The sequence below is a fragment of the Squalius cephalus genome (assembly GCF_949319135.1).
Source record: "Squalius cephalus genome assembly, chromosome: 19".
Lineage (NCBI taxonomy): Eukaryota > Metazoa > Chordata > Actinopteri > Cypriniformes > Leuciscidae > Squalius > Squalius cephalus.
In genome coordinates this window covers 3,202,682-3,216,919 of record NC_137140.1, presented here as the reverse complement: position 1 = coordinate 3,216,919, position 14,238 = coordinate 3,202,682, and the positions used below count along the sequence as shown (strand labels likewise).

The 14,238-nt window shown below is 35.1% G+C and overlaps 1 protein-coding gene and 1 long non-coding RNA gene across 3 annotated transcripts in view; one reads left to right on the top strand and one right to left on the bottom strand.

The window, feature by feature from the left end:
- LOC307147346 overlaps window positions 1–14,238 on the top strand; it is a 41,837-nt gene that overhangs the window by 18,859 nt on the left and 8,740 nt on the right. The gene's annotated exons all lie outside the window — the stretch shown is intronic.
- lrrc18b (leucine rich repeat containing 18b) lies at window positions 3,606–9,366 on the bottom strand. 2 transcript variants are annotated; one of them, XM_079852028.1, is made up of 2 exons: window positions 9,099–9,366; window positions 3,606–4,712 (listed from the first exon to the last, which is right to left on the bottom strand). In XM_079852028.1, exon 2 carries the CDS (start codon window positions 4,705–4,707, stop codon window positions 3,940–3,942), a length of 768 nt encoding a protein of 255 aa, XP_079708154.1. In that variant the 5' UTR covers window positions 4,708–4,712; window positions 9,099–9,366; the 3' UTR covers window positions 3,606–3,939. The 2 variants fall into 2 exon arrangements, with proteins under 2 accessions (XP_079708154.1, XP_079708155.1); XM_079852029.1 differs by lacking the exon at window positions 9,099–9,366 and adding an exon at window positions 6,952–7,025 and having other exon boundaries at window positions 3,851–4,712.

Here is a 14,238-nt window from a genome sequence, read left to right as displayed (position 1 = left end):
TAGTCAACCGGTAAAATAATACTCAAGTTATTCGCAAATTGTATGTGGAGGCACCAATCTCTTACATAAATCTAGCTGTTTTCTGAATGTGTTAGGTGCTGTTGATACAGTGCTTATATATATATATATATATATATATATATATATATATATATATATATACATACATACATACATACATTAATAATGTATGTGATAATAATAATATATAATAGTGATAATAACACACACACACGCACGCACATACACACACACACACATACACACACACACACACACATTTATATATAAGAATATCTAATCGTAATCTTAATTTGCTACAAAACAGGTACACCATTAAACTGACATCTATTTTCACAATTTTTTTATAGGTTTGGAAAATAAGTAAATTATAACAGATTTTATTAAAAAAATTTGGGTGAAATATACTTTTAATTCATATTTTAATTTTATATCTTATAACAATTGTCAAAAGAAAAGATAAATCTTATGAAATGAATGTTATAAGGGTGACAGTCTAATGTTTGTGAATAAAACCGTATAATTTCTCATGTAGTATGCGTCGTACTCTGTATTTTTTTACATTTTAAGTGATTATACAATTTAAATGATTTTCAAGTAATCCATTACTGGTTTTTACTGGATAACTGGTGTTGTTTTACTGGACACTGGAGTGCTCAACAGCTAAATTACTCAAATTGCCCATCTCAAATCTCCATTTGACATTCGGCCCACCCCTTTTCCTCCTCTTGCCCTTGTCTTCCTTTTCTCCCCCTGTCTTGTTCCTAAGCCCCCCCCAGTATGGCAGATAATAGCAGCGGCTCCACCAGTGTGATTCGGGAAGCTCAGCCCTGTAGAGCGCAGCTGGTCCTCAGTTCGGATGGGGGCGGGAGGGAGGGAGGCTGCAACACCCTGACGGAGACCTAAATGAGACAGCAATAAAAACCTCATTCAACCGCCACCAGGGCGAGAGCCGCTGCTTCAGGCGCAGGGTAACCACCACTGACCCGCCAGTTCCCAAATATACTCTACCCTTCAAATACAGCGCTTTGTTCTCTCCCAGTGCATGCCTGTCAAACCGTGCCCTTCGAGACTCCAAAACTATGTTTACATTACAGATTAGATGGTGTGTTGATTCCATGAATTTGCACTTTAGCATTTCATGTGTATCTCTGTGTGTATCTTTCATGTTTATATATTTCATAGATAGATAGATGGATAGATAGATATAGTCAAACCAAAATTTATCCTTGCTATCCTAACTTACATAAATTAACTATAGTGTTCTGCACCCACTTGTAAAAAAATAATAATCAAAAAGTATATATGGTGTCTGAGTAATTTTTGGTTTTACTGTTTGTATATATATATATATATATATATATATATATATATATATATATATATATATATAAAAATAGCATGTCACATTCTTTTTATTCTTACATACTTGGCTAGTAAGGACATTCTGATATATTAAGAAAATCTTTCTGGAATTGCATAATGTGGTCTATCTAATGTCAGTTCTGCCCGGAAAAATGCCCATCTGCGTTTTCACAAAATGATTTATTTCCTATAAACATCCCTTTCGGCAGATGCTTTTATGCTGCATCTATTTTGGAAATGCACACGTCCTAAACCACTCAGATGGGATGCACTTGACTGCCTGGTCATCCTATACCCTCGTGAGCTGTTTACATGATGTTTTAGCTGTTTGTTCAAAATGCTTCTTTGTCCATTCTCAAAATGCATTGCGAGTGGTCAGGATGTTTAGTCTCCCGGGGATGTATTTTTCCAGTCGGATGATCAGAGCACCACGGCTGGATTCTTTGATCTTGAGATGTTTTCCTGAAGTGGGCAATTTCTGGTACATGTCATGTCTTTCATATGGCTTTTTTTCTTTAAAGAACCTATTCTGCTCAGGCTGAAAATACATGACTTTGTGGCTTTACCGAAAAGATTGGGTATGATGTGAATGTGTATATATATCTTGGATATGATAGGTCCTTGATTGTTGCTTTCAGATTGCAGTGCATTTAAAAAAATAAATAAATTTGGTAACACTTTATTTTACAGTGTCCTTGTTACATATGTACTTACCATAAACGTAAATTATGCATAATTACATGCAACTAACCCTCAACCAAACCCTAATCCTACTCTAACCCTATAGTACGTGTAGTTGCTTAATATTACTCAGTACTTAAATATATAATTACACTAACAATGACACTTTAAAATATAGTGTAACCAAATATTTTTACTGTATTATTAAAAAATGACATGCTAAATAAAGATCATATTAAAGAATATATATATATATATATATATATATATATATATATATATATATATATATATATATTTTATCATTGATGTTGCAGTGTCAAACTCTCAGTCTATTATGACATTAGGGACCAAATGTTCAATAAACCTTGGATTGTTCAGAAGAATTCTGATTAGCGCAGCTGCTGCTCTGTTGACTGAGATGCAATGTCACATGACTTATTGATTTTGCGAAGTATTAATAATTTAGGAGGGCACCTCCAGAGACATGACATGCGGTGATGGAGCAACAGGAGATGTTTGTGGTAGATTTTCAAAATGATAATGATGCAGACCTTATTTTATCTATCTTTATCACAAGACTAGAGATAAATCTCATTCAAATAAACTGTTATAAGGATAATGTAGTTACATGTTTGTGAATAAAACTACATAATTTCAGACGTAGAATGCGTTACTGGTGATATTTGACAGACCTCGTGCTCGGACCACCAGAGTCTGAGACTATTTTCTAGGTAAAATATCTGTTCTTCCATACCATTTTGACTTCACTTTGATCCACTTTAGCTAATAGTAGTGTTGAGTTTTGTTTACTTTGACTTCTGGTGGGAGTAATCGGATTACAGACCTCCAGATTCATTCAAATGAGTCATTTCAAGATGTGGAGCACCAAATAACAATACTTCAAACCTCATACGCTAGGCTTATGTGTGTTCATCCAGTTAAGAATAAGCATTTAAGCAAGATTTGGTTTGATAAGAGGAATTTAGTTCTTTCAAATTACATTATGCATGGTTTCTAACCCTTTACCAAAAGAAAATATCATGCATCTTGAGATCTATTATCTCGCACAGTCTCACAGATTTTGGTGTAAATGTTATTTTGTGTATTTGTTGTTCCACTGCTTAAACAGAGAAATCTTAAAATGTCACTTGTCATGTCATGAGCAGATCTTCAAAACAAGCACGGATGTGGGGAAATCAATAGAATTGAGCCGAGTGTTAATTAGGAAACTGTTCCTCTAGAGAAATGAGAAGAAAAAAAAATCAATATGGACATAATATTAATAATTATATTCACCTGCACCTTTTCTTCACAACAAGAACAGATCATTGTGAAAGTATAATAGTACATGAAGGTGTATTTCGGTGTTGCTGACATGTTGTTACATGTTTCATTATGCTCAGTTCTCTCTTCCTTTACAGTCATTAAACTCATATTAGAAGAGCATGCAGCCCTTTAAAGTGACTTGTGATTCCTGAAGTAGCTAATTGTCCTTTGGTAGTTCCTAAATAAATATCAGATGTATAGCTTCAAGTAATTTGCATTTATATTTATTTGTGTAGCATAAAACTTTTTCCAAAGCCGCACTTTAATGAAGTGTAGTGATATTAGTGATTCTAATGTCATTAGAGCTCCTCTAGGGGGCAGCAGTGAGAACGGAGGCTGTTTAGATATTTGCTACTCCCTAGTGGTACATAGAAGCTATTGCAGTATAAACGGCACTTACATCTCCATAAATACATTAACATGAACTCTGAAAGTCCATCAGTACGTACTGTCTTGTATGATACAACAAGCTTTTGAGGAAAGTTTATTTGTACATCTCTCAATCATTGTATTGCATATCGTGATTTGGACTAGTCTACATGTTCACCTCCATAACGCCTGGTTCTCTTGTGCGACAGAGTTTGGCGTTAGGAGACCCGCAAAGATGGACTTCTTTTGCGTAGAAGCTGCACTTATTCGACTGTCTAACTTCTCCCTGTCCTCCTTACACTTCTTGAGGCAGTCGGTACACAGACAGTCCTCTCGCACTAAATACAGACTCTCGACTCTCTGGATGCTGTCCACCTCTGGAGGCTCGTCTGTGGGGATGGGGTTGGATTTGATGTTCATCTTCTGCAGTTTTGGGAGGTTTTGGATGCACTTGGGCAACAGTGTCAGGAGGTTGTTGAAGAGCCCCAGTTCCCGAAGCTCTTTGAGAGCAGCCACGGATGGAGGGAGAGTCTCGATGCGGTTCATTCCCAGGTTGAGGATCCTCAGGTTCCTCAAGAGCCCGAGCTCATGCGGCAGGCCGGAGGTGGTCAGGTGATTGTTGCATAAGTTGAGGCTGTAGAGGTTCAGGAGACGGCCTATAGCCGCGGGAATCTGCTCCAGGTGGTTGCTGTGCAGATCCAGCAAACGGAGGTTCACAAACTTGTCGATGGTGTCGGGGATCTTCTTGAGAAGGTTGCGGCTGAGGTCCAGCTCGTCTACGTCGCTGAGCTTCAGGATGCACTTCGGAAACGTGGCGATCGCCATGTTGCTGAGGTCGAGGCGCCGTTTGCCGTCTACTGTCACCTTCAGAGCGTTCTTCGCCATCTTGAGTGTGATTTTTCTACCTGACGGATCATTCGATTTCTTCTTCCCTTTCACCATTGTGTCTATGAACAAGACAACATTGTGTAAGTTACTGTATTTCTGAACAATAAGCCTAGTGAGCTGCCTATGGGCATCTATCTATAAATTACAGAAACGTCTGTCTGTCTGTCTGTATGTCTGTGTGTGTGTCTGTATATCTGTGTGTGTGTGTCTGTATGTCTGTATGTCTGTTATTCGCATATCTCTCGAACCGTTAGTCCGATGGATTTCAAACTCGACAGGTGTCTTGCTACGGGCACGAGTAAGTGCAGTGCCAAGTTTGACGTCGTTTCGATGAGAAATGCAAAAGATATCGGTAAATATATCGGTAAAAGAAGCACTTAGAAGGTTGTGGTTTAAAAATAAACATTCTGACATTAGAGGGTTGTATCGGTCAAAGAAGCCCCAAGAAGGTTGTGGTTTAAAAATAAACATTCTGACATAAACTCTCAGTCAGCTACACTGTTTACTACTGAATATTATAGTTTGGTTCCAGAACGTGATAAATCCATTTTGATTAATTTGAGTAAAAATGTGTTTTCTTTACCAAGAATGTGGCAAGATGAAAAACACTATTTTCTGTTTCAAACTTTCACATAGCATCTTTAGGTTATAATAACATAAAAAATTCAAATCCAGATTTTGATTTTCAAAGATTTATTATAAAAACGGATTATTTTTCCCCAAAAATGCAATAAATTCATGACACTTTTTTTTTCAAAATGCAATTAATCCATTGAATCAATATAAAATTTATTTTTTATCATATTGAAACTGTTGAAATCAGCCGTCGCTAAGAAATATCTCCTGAACTTTTTTGACGGCGATCAGCTCACAAAAACTGATTTTGCACGGGCACTTTGCACTGCTCCCTGAATCAACGCGCTTATTCATTTGTGGATGTAAACTGAATCTATAAGTCAGCTATGCTGTTTACTTCTGAATATTATATTTCATTCTGGTGCGCTTAACGTTATCACTACTGTGTAATAATAGCCTATGCTATTCACCAACTAAACATATCCTATTCAATGCGTTCACGGCCATCATTTGTAGTAGCCTATTCACTTTGTGAGTTCACTGTGTGCTTTCTACCATGCACAAATAAAAATGTCACTGAACTTTTGCTGTGTAATTGTAACAATGAGCACTCAAACACACCAAACCAACAATTACTAAAAACACACTTAAAAACTGATTTTGCACGGGCATTTTGCACTAGTCATTTAAATACAATGTAGATGTGATTTTGGTCAAATTCTAAGGTAACATCACATTTAACATTTGCGAAAAATTAAATGATCTGACAAGCTCTGTGAAAAACGACCACCCAAAAGGGGAGAAACTATTGATTTCCTATGCTGAAGTCAACAAACGTATCAATACAAATATTCCAATTATTGAGTAAGGGGGCTAAAGGCAAACCTGAAGGAAAATATGTTTTTCATTTCTCTCATAGTGTATGGTTGAAGAAAAAATATATTTATTTTTATTAAGGATGCACCGAAATGAAAATTTTGGCCGATACGATAACCGATAATTCTTTAAACGTGAAAGCCGGTAACCGATATATTGACCGATAAATCTAAATCCAAATTTGCATATAATTTTTGAGAGCCTGATTACAAAAACAAGCCTCACTATTAAAAGCCATGTCCCAAAAACACAATTATGTTCTCATTATAATTTTATGTTGCACTTTACTGTATTTTCCTTTTTTGAAGTGATTCCGATTTGGTGGCCGATATATTATGCATCCATACTTTTTTATTGAATATTGATGAAGCAACAATTTTTTTTTAGGAAAAAACAAAAGTAGAATCAGTCAGACTCTGATGTTGAATGACAAAATAACCATGTTGTGTATACACTTTATAAGGTTGAGTTCATCGTTTACAAGTGCATGGTGTATAGTGTGTTATTTGGGACACAACTATTGTTTATGCCTATCAGAGTATTATGTTTTTAGCAATTATCGATCATGACAATCAGTGATCATCTCTTTTGAGTCGAGTCTCTCATGCACTTCAATTGAGGAGTAATATGTGTGCTTTATCTTTGTGGTCTTGTTTTATAGATTATATTTATTCTTATTGTTACCTTAGCAATATGCGAAGGGCAAACGTGAAATTCCAATCAATCAGTCAAGATAGGTAGCAACGTTATGCAATGTTGACGGTTTCCTTGTGTAAAAATACAAGCTGTCCTTTCTAAACCAAGAAAAATAATGATTAGGAATAAAGTCCCTGGAGACTCACTCACTATATTGGGACGAAGTGTGTGAGAGTGTGTCTGATAGAGGTGACAGTCATGCATCAGTGCTGCTGTTGAAGGACAGACTAATGAAATGAAACGCTGCCCAAATCAAAAGGCCAGTGTTTTTCCCAGTATGCCACCACACAGCTCGCTGTGCCAACTTAAACAGGCAAAATTCCTTAACAATAGTTAATGCATTTGAGATCTTGAACTGGTATTATTTATACAGGTAAATGTACAGTTTTAAAAATAACATTTTTCATTGTTACTTCATGTTTATTCATGATACAACGGGGCTAAAGGCGCACCGGGGTAAAAGGCGCCTTTGATTTTATATTCCTCTAAAGAGGAATGCACAAAAACATCTGCTTTTCAAGATGCACGTGGAAATGTGGCGGATCATTGACGCGATCGTTGAAAGTTGATTTTGCGCTAATTTGATCTAACATTTGATGTTTTTAAAAATGTTGTAGATTTAAGTGGCAAATGAGAATCGCTAAAATGATTGAATGTAGTATTTTGAGACAAATGTCTTAATGATTTTCAATTTTGTTCAAGGTAATGTTTTTCAATAACGGAAGAATACGTAAAAGTATGGTATTTGGGGTAAAATGGGCTAAAGGCACAATAATTAACATGGTAATAAACAGCCGGCTGACTTTCCCATTTGTTGACACGATATGGTTAGATTCAGATGGTAAATATCATATATTAAGCTAGGTGTCCACCTTAGAGATAATCACCATATTTAAAAATATGATATTAATCATATCATTTATTAAAATATAATATATTGTTACTACTGTAAATCTATATTAAAATATTATCTCCTTCAATGCTTTCAAAATCTTTACTTTTTAAAATAATTTTGTTTCTGTATTTTTAATATATATTTTTATATTAACATATTTTAATGACAGTATATTTATTGAACAAAAAATATTTTTTATTTATTTATCAAAATAAACCGAACCTTGTACAAACTCTGCTAAAGTGATTTGTTTTGAACAAGTATTAACTTTATTAACATTATTTTAGCTAAAGTATTTTTACCAATACTGTGTGCCCACCTTGCCACTTCATAAATTTTTTAAGAGTTTTAAACAACCAAACCACCAAAATCTGTTGCTCCATTAATGTTCAATACAAACATATATATATATGATTATATGATTTGATTATATATGCAATCATAAACTATGGGAGGTCTAGTAACCTAGATCATTTTAGCCCCGTTGTACCCTACATTTAACTAATTTTGATAATAGCTACAACTTGAAATGTTGTAAATGTATTAGTATATGTAGAAATTATTATTAATCAAGATTAATAAATGATGTAAAAGTGGTGTTCATTGTTATTGAACCTTATGGTAATGTGTTACCGAACAAGCTGCTGTTATTTGACACAGAATCCAGGCATGTTGGTAACACTTTACAATAAGGTCCCATCGTTCAAAGTGCATTAACTAACAATGAACAGTACATTTGTTACCGTATTTATTAATTTTTGTTAAAGTTAGTCAATAAAAATACAACTGTTCATTGCTAGTTCATCAGGTCCTTTAAACAATATTAACTTTTGATTTTAATAATGGGTAACACTTTATTTTAAGGTGACGTAGTTACACTTTCCAACATGTACTTACTATAGTAATAAGAGTAAATTATGCATGATTACAAGTAACTAACACTAAACCAGACCCTAACCCTCTATAGTAAGTACATGTAGTTAGATATTACTCAGTACTTATTTGAGTAAGTCAAATGTAGAGATGTCACCTTAAAAAAGTGTAAACTAATAATGTAGTATTAAATGTTAAAATGAACAATAACTAAGATTAATAAATGCATTATAAGTGTTTTTCATTGTTCATCATGTTAACTAATGTAACTAATGTTAATAAATGGAACCTTATCGTAAATGTATAATTGTAAGGCAAATGACAATAACATATTACGTCTGTAACCTAGCAATGGAAACAAAACAAAACAAAATGTGCTGCAGACTCTGTTTACAGTTTAAAATGTACAGTGCAGTGATAGTTTAGTGCCGTTTTCACAGGTCTTAACTAGTCTTAAACCGATATAGCTAAACTGTGTTCAAAATGGCAAGCATAAAGCAACATTACTACAGAAATTGTGCTTTCTTACCTGCTGTGATTGGATCTCTATCTCAGAGCTGTTTAGAGCTGAAGACAGTCTCAGAGACTACAGCATGTGTGCACTTCATTTCAGGCCGCCTGTGTCAAGGATCCGTCCATGTGAATAATGCACAAGCTTCTCTCAGAAACCCTGTAAGTAAAAACCAACAGGGTAAGCGTGACTCACTTCATTTCCTCTGAGTAGAGAGCTCTGCTTGTTGAGTCTGAAACCATGGCCTCCATGAGGACAGCTTTGTGTTGCTCCATCTCCAGGCAACAGAGATGTGTCGTTCTGCCTGCTAGTTTTATTGCTTTGTTGTAGGCTTGCTGAGTGAGGAGCACGTAGTGGTTTTCTTAATAGATGACGGATATGTTCAATTCGATTTTCATGCATAAATGTCAGTAGGTACAGTATGCATGCTATTTTAAAGGGGTGTTATAATGCCCTTTTCACAAGATGTAAAATAAGTCTCTGATGTCCCCAGAGTGTGTATGTGAAGTTTTAGCTCAAAATACCCCACAGATATTTTTATATAGCATGTTAAAATTGTCACTTTTTGAGGGTGAGCAAAAACGCACCGTTTTGTATCTGTCCCTTTAAATGCAAATGAGCTGCTGCTCCCGGCACAGGGGGCGGAGCTACAACAGCTTGTGTTCTTTTGCCTCACACAGACATTCACTGGAAATCTCAAAAACTTTTAGACTTTTATGTTTAAACCGGAGTCGGACAATGATGGAGAGACTCAAGAAGAAGTGACAGCATGTAGAAGCAACAGGACATTTCTGAATGGTTAGTTGATGAATTTATGAAGCTGATGTGTAGTTATCTTCTAGTCATTGATTAGCATATTCTGTCTTGATAATCTATAAATCGTGTTCAGGGGGCGGAGTATATGTAAATTCTAGGGTTGGTGATGTCACTAACCCGGGAGGAATGTGGTGTAATCTCTACCAGCCAAAAAGAGTAACTCCATTGCTCCAAGGGGGGTGTTTTATTGGAATTCCTTAATAAGTGAAATAAATTGGAAAAAAACATGGTTGATTCCTCACAAATACTGTATCTCTAATAAAGCTAAAGAGGTCCACTTTAAACTTTTACATAACATTTACCCTACAAATTGTTTTGTTGCTAAGTTTCTAGACATTGACACATGCTGCAGCTTTTGTAAACAGGACACTGAAACCATTCCTCATTTATTTTTTAATTGTCCAGTTACCAAAAGGTTTTGGGAAGATTTGGGTACTCACTTTCTCCAATCTCAAAATATCTCAAACTCAATCATTCACCCTGAAAGATATTATCTGTTACTTTTGTTTCCCACAAGATGGCACCCTGGAGTTTGTATTAAATTTTATAATCTTATATGCTAAGTTCTTTATACACAAGCAGAAATTTAATAAGTCTTCCTTATGTTTTAAACATTATATTTTGGAACTTAATATGCTTCTTAAATCACACAAGCTTGTAAAGAACAAGAAGAATGGAAAACTTTTGTGTAAATATTATGACCTATTTCCCGAATCCTCTTAATATTCTTATTTTTCCACCTCTATTTAGTAAGTAGGTTTTTTTTTTTGTTTGTTTGTTTTTGTTTGTTTTGTTCTTTGTCTCTGGTATGGTATGTCTGTACAAATGTTTGATTGTATATTGATGGTTTTACACGTTTACCCAATGTTTCCTTCAATAAAAAAAAAAAAAGCCAGGTTGTTGCGCGGGCTTTGCAACAATTAAAATTTTGTGAGGCAGGTGTAAGCAAAGTTTATATATATAAAGTTTATATTAATTTAAAATAAAATAAAAATACATTTATATAATAAAAAAAAAAAAAAAAAAAAAAAAGTCTCTACCAGCCGTTTGTTGTAGTCCTTAAAAAAAAAAATTTCTTTAAAAGCAAATATCTCCCTTTGCTTTGAACTTTGAGCGATGTAACTTTGCAGATGTTGTTTATGCTCAAACAGCAACATTACACACTAACTAAAGTTAGAAAACTGAAATCATAATCAACCACCCCTTTAACATAATATTTTGCAGCATTTTTATGGTGAGGTTAACCTTTACCCTTTCTGATTTTCACTTTGAGACCAGCACCTGCAGAGAGCCAGTTAGAAATAGATTTTAAACTATACCTTTAAACTCAACCTTTTACAGTATGATTTTAAATTATTCCATATTTAATGTTTCACACATACAAAGAGACGTCATCAACTGATTTTGTTAGTTTGTTGTTGTCCGGTCATTTTACATAGTATGACCTATATTTTACAGTAAGTGGAGAAAACAGTTTCTCTGTTAGGTAAGTATACAGGTATGCCAGAGTATCGTCATACATGGAATATGATATATCTGACAGTATGAATCCCAACTAGATTTATTTTTGACCTGTTAAGTATAACATTTCACTTACAGTCACAAAATATCACTACATTTGCCATTGCATTTTACCACCAAGAGAGGGCAGTAAACTGCTGGATGATGCAAATGTATTTTGCACGCATACATAAGAGATCATGCAACTTGCATCATTATTTCACTACTTGAGTAAGTAAAAAACAACAACTTGAAATACAATTCCTGGTGAGGAATGTAATATGAACAATTAAGATGTGCTTTATCTTTAACCCCCATTTTCCCAGATGAGGCTTAAACTAGTCCCTGACTCAAATGCATGTTTGCATGTCTTAAATGAAAGCAACTTGCACAGACAGACCTTAAAACATGTCAGTGCCATTGTTTTGTCTCAAGATGCACATTAGAAATTTTTTTTTTTCTAAGGCACATTTATAAAAGCTATTTAAATGCCCTAATTGACCTAAGGCGTAATCCTGGCTCAGTCTACTCTAAGTCCTGTCTGTGAATCCGACCTTAAAGTCTTGTTTTAAATGGCACATTTTGCTTGTTTTGCTTCACCTCAATCTTTAATCTCTGAGTCATGAGTAAAGTTGGCTTACTTAGATGTCTAGGTGTGTTGTGACTCGCTCACAGTCATGCAAAAATATCACTACATTTGTCATTGCATTTAGCCACCAAGATAGTGCATAAACTGCATTGATGTTCATTTACCTGATTGATGATGCATGCAAAAATATTTCAGAAGCATGCACCTGAGATCATGCAAACTGCATTGTAATTTTACTATTTGAGTAAATAAAACTAAATGCATTTTCTTGGAAATCACTTGAGTATTGAATATCTTGAAATGCTAAAGTCTTGTTTTACTTTACTTGTTTTTTTTACCACCTCATACTTTAAACTCTGAGTCATTAGTGAAGTTAGCTATCTAGGTGAGTTATGACTCACTTAATCCATCTACTCATCAATGTACATTCAGTGTGACTAAAGGCAAGACTTCACCTCATGTCAACTGCAGGTCTGATCTAGGTCATCTGGGTATACGGTGGTGACGGCATCACATACAGTAAATCCCCTCATTTTGCTAAAGGACGTGTGTCATTCTGCTGAGTAGGAAGTGTTCCCAGATCAACATCCTGGTTAGGGTTTGGAATAATGTCTATGTTTATTTGCTCCAGGACCAACAAAACATTATGATCCAGGAACACGTAATACTTGGCGAAATCATGGTCGCTCACCCTATGGCTATATATTGAGCCTGTTTATATTGTTTATTCTGTGTTATTTGGCTACGGATGAATGCAGACTGCACAATTCTGAGTATTTCAATTGTAATCATGTATTTTTGAGCATTAAAACAAGATTAAATCCAAAGCTCTCTTTGAACCTTTTGCGCACTATAACAATCAAATTAGTTTTTTTGGCTTAGTGTTTCTTCAGATGCTTTAGTGCATCTGTCGCTAAATTAAACATTAATATCCTCTCCAAAAGACCATCAGCAAAGTGCATGTGTGGGAAAGGTGATCTAAGGGACGTTTCAGAGCTTCCTCACACACCGCTGCTTCACACTTACACAGACACACAAGGATCTGGTTTCTGCTCTGAGAAGCCCGACACCCTCTTGTTTTCTCCAGCTCGTTCTGTGTCATCTCCAGTTAGAAAAGCTTGGATGATCAGTGATGATGGGACACAGGAGATTTGTGATGACTGGGAAATGATGACAAAGTAATCATTTTACAAATCTTGAGTTGTTTTGTCTTTGCAAAATTCTTTGAATTTGCCTTCCACCAGGAGAAGGCCAAATATTTTAGAAAAGTAAAAGCTGCCCTAAATAGAAATGATGGTATATTTGGATATGCTGTATGTAAGGACCCATGGTTTTAATGTATTCTTATTTATTTATTTATTTATTTTCACATAATCATTTGACCAAAAGATATAAGTCCTGCACAGAAGTTACTTTTCATTGTCCAAAGATTTATTTTACTTAACTGGATTAAGGATAAACCACCACCAAATCAATAGCAAAAAATATAGAATTGCATAGAGAAATAAACTTAATTCAAAGAGAAAACAAGATCGGCAAAAAACATTCTCTTGTTTTCAGCATAAACTCACTTAATTTTGAAAAAAAAAAAGAAGAAGAAAAAAAATCAGGAACCAAGACTTAATATGTTAAGATTACCCTCACCTAATCACACACTTCATAACTGATGTGACTTCAGGTTTTATGAATTCGTACTTTCTTGACTTAGCTTGTAGATCTCCTGTTTTGAAATATGGATTTAACTCTGTCTTGTATTATCCATTAAACTCTTAAGGTGTGTTATAAGCTCTAAGATGGTCTCTGGAAAACTGGCAAATGGAAGTTTGTTTGAATCAAGGATGTGGTTTTCGCTCAGACCTCCGCTGACCTGCTTCATAAATGTTTACCTGGATCCCGTTCAAAGAATCTTGTCTGAGACTCATCCCATGGTCAAAAATGGAAACCTTTCTTTTATGAGTTAATTCGAACCGTGTCTACTTTTAGTATAACGTTTCACTGGTTTTGGCGTGTCTCCCCACAGTCCCCAGACTTATTTTAGGTTTATTTAGGTCATGGTAAAGCAACACAAGCAATGTTTTTTTTTCTCAACTGGTGAAATATTGAAGGTGACGCATGAGTGTTACAGATTTCAACAAACTCTAGTAGTGTTGGGTGTAAATCACCAGTTGTGTCCTGCAGTCCTGCACTAAGACTATAATTGATGGCATGTATACACTGGCATTACTCTTTTGTTTGCTGTGTTAAAGGGATAGT